This window comes from Phaethon aethereus, assembly GCF_964289735.1.
Source record: "Phaethon aethereus genome assembly, chromosome: 8".
Classification (NCBI taxonomy): domain Eukaryota; kingdom Metazoa; phylum Chordata; class Aves; order Phaethontiformes; family Phaethontidae; genus Phaethon; species Phaethon aethereus.
The window spans coordinates 25,513,370-25,515,710 of record NC_138584.1 but is presented as its reverse complement, the minus strand read 5'-3'; the positions used below and the strand labels follow the sequence as shown (position 1 = coordinate 25,515,710).

The 2,341-nt window shown below is 49.0% G+C and overlaps 1 protein-coding gene across 1 annotated transcript; it reads left to right on the top strand.

The window, feature by feature from the left end:
- Positions 1-841: 841 nt before the first annotated feature.
- On the top strand, positions 842-1,428 carry TMEM275 (transmembrane protein 275; the record flags this gene model as incomplete). The annotated part of the gene is made up of 1 exon (XM_082002667.1): positions 842-1,428. One exon carries the CDS (start codon positions 842-844, stop codon positions 1,388-1,390), a length of 549 nt encoding a protein of 182 aa, XP_081858793.1. The 3' UTR covers positions 1,391-1,428.
- Positions 1,429-2,341: the final 913 nt, after the last annotated feature.

Below are 2,341 nucleotides of genomic sequence, written 5' to 3'. Positions count from 1 at the left end.
TCTGGATCATCTTCTGGGATCTTTTATTGTCCACTGGCTAGAAAGGCAAGCTGGATGACTAGTTTCAATTACTGGATGACTGAGATGTGGAACAGAGTCCCACTTTCTGTGGGGTTTCTGTCCCAGTTACAATTTGGGACCTCTACCTGTCCAAGAATATATTGCACTCACATTGCAGTGAGGGATGTTCAGAGCAGTACTGGGGTCTGTTGTTATTTTGGGCAGGTGTCGCGTGGGTGATGACAAACCCTGTGAGACAAACTACTGCCTGAATGGGCAGCAGGACATATTGCCAGTCCTGAAGAACCTGTATTTTAAAGGAAGGGTGGATGGAGTAGAGGGAGCATCAAGAGATGTATGCAGCAGGTCTCAAACCCATGTGAGGAACATCTGAGCTCATGATGTGGGTCTGTCTCCCACTCCAGCCAGAGTGCTGCAATGCTGTGCTGTGGCTCAGACTCCAGGCAGAGCCAAGCATAGACTCTGGGCCATCACATGCTTGGATTCATTTGGGCATCATCCATCTGGATGGCAAAGGGCATTGAGCACGGGGCTCAGTGCTTCAGCCTGAGGCTGACTGCATGTGACCACCACGGGCAGGGAGACCCCGGACTTGAGAGCGGGCTTGGATTTGTACTTAGTTGTTGCTATCAGCAAACTCAGAGAAGATGCTGGTCACCATGAATGGTGGTGGAAAGGGGCCTTTGGTTTGTTGCTCTAACAGCTGCATGCTTTTCTGTTCCTCTACAGGGATTTCAAGGCAGCAGGAGACCAGAGCTAGCCTTTTCAACACAGTGTACACCTCATGAGGACTGAAGTGACCTCTGAGACTCATCTCAACATGTTCAGTGAAAAGAGCAGTGCCTCTTTGTCCCAGAAACCCACCCAGAAAAAGACACGACCTCAGGGCCTCCCCTCCCCTGCTCTCTGCTGCGCTTGTGGACTTTGTATCATGTTAGCGGGGATCAACATTACTTTAGTGGGAGCATTTGCTTTTGGGACCTTCCTCCCCATGAACAACCCTCCCATCATCATCGGACCCATCTTGCTGGTGGTGGCCTTCACATTTTTCGGTGCCTGCTGCATCTGCAGCCGGAGGCCCCCAGCTCATGGGGCCAGGAAATCCAAACCAGGTTCCAACATTGGGCTCATCAAATCTGGCAACACAGCCTTTGAAATTGAAACTAGTGAGCACACGGTGCAGGATACCACTGCTGTTCAGCTAAGCCCCACAAATTCCCCCATCTCTTCAAAAAAGTCCACACCGGTTCACGAGAATGCAAAGACTTGCAAGCTCTTCACCATGGAAGGCAACGGGCCGGTGGCCAAGTACACCACAGGAGGAGAGGCAATACAGCTCAACTTGCCCAGGGACCTGGACACGTCCTAAAGCCAGGCAGAGCTTTTGTTAGCAGCCAGCCGGATGCTGCAATGGGTGTCTATGCTGGAAGTCTATGATGTACTATTGGTCAGAGGTGTGGAGAAGGTTCTTGTGAAAAGCCAGCAGACAAACAGGTCTCTCTGAATCAACTTAAGGAAGGTGGATGCAACAGCAGAAAAATTCTGGATTTTTGCTGAAAGGAACATGCCCATTACATGGCTTTAAAAAGAGAATTGTTAATGATGTTGCTGTGAAAGGACGACTGTCAGTTCCTGGGAATACACCAGCTTTTGGGGGGAGCAGATAGGAAGAGGGGAATTAAATAATTTTTCTGGCATAACGTCGAAATGTGATGGCTGGAAGGAGAGTCTACATGGGGCTGACAAATGACAGCTCTTTCTTCTCAGAAGTGGAGCAATTCTTGAACGTAAAAGAAGCAGGAATGCAGTAAACTAGAGCTTGCTGCCACTCAGTCACAAGAAGATTTCAGCATTTTTAGTGCCAGGCTTTTTGACAGTAGGGACAAAGCTATGTGTTTGCTGTTGAAAAAGCAGTGTGAAACAATCTTCCCTCCCTTGAAAATCCTTGCCCCGTCTTGCCTTCATTGGGGTGACTTTACCACACATTATAAGAGACAATGAATCACAAAGATTGCAGTTAGCGCTGGTATTTTCCTCTTGTTTTAATCAGGTTGGGTTACAGCTGTACTGCTCAGTGCAGCGTGTATCTTGGAAGGTCAGCCGGCCTCAATCCCTGGGGACAAGCTCTTGGAGTAACCAGAGGTTGGCAGGAGGCTGCAAATGAAATCGTTGGGCAATGATTATGTACCGAGTGCTAGGCAGCTTCCTTTCCATCGTTTTGTGGAAGGCTGGCCTGGGACACACATCAGCTTAGGACAAGGGGCAAATAACTGTATGGGCTTCAGTACAGCTGTGCTGGAACATGGTGACTGTATCTGCT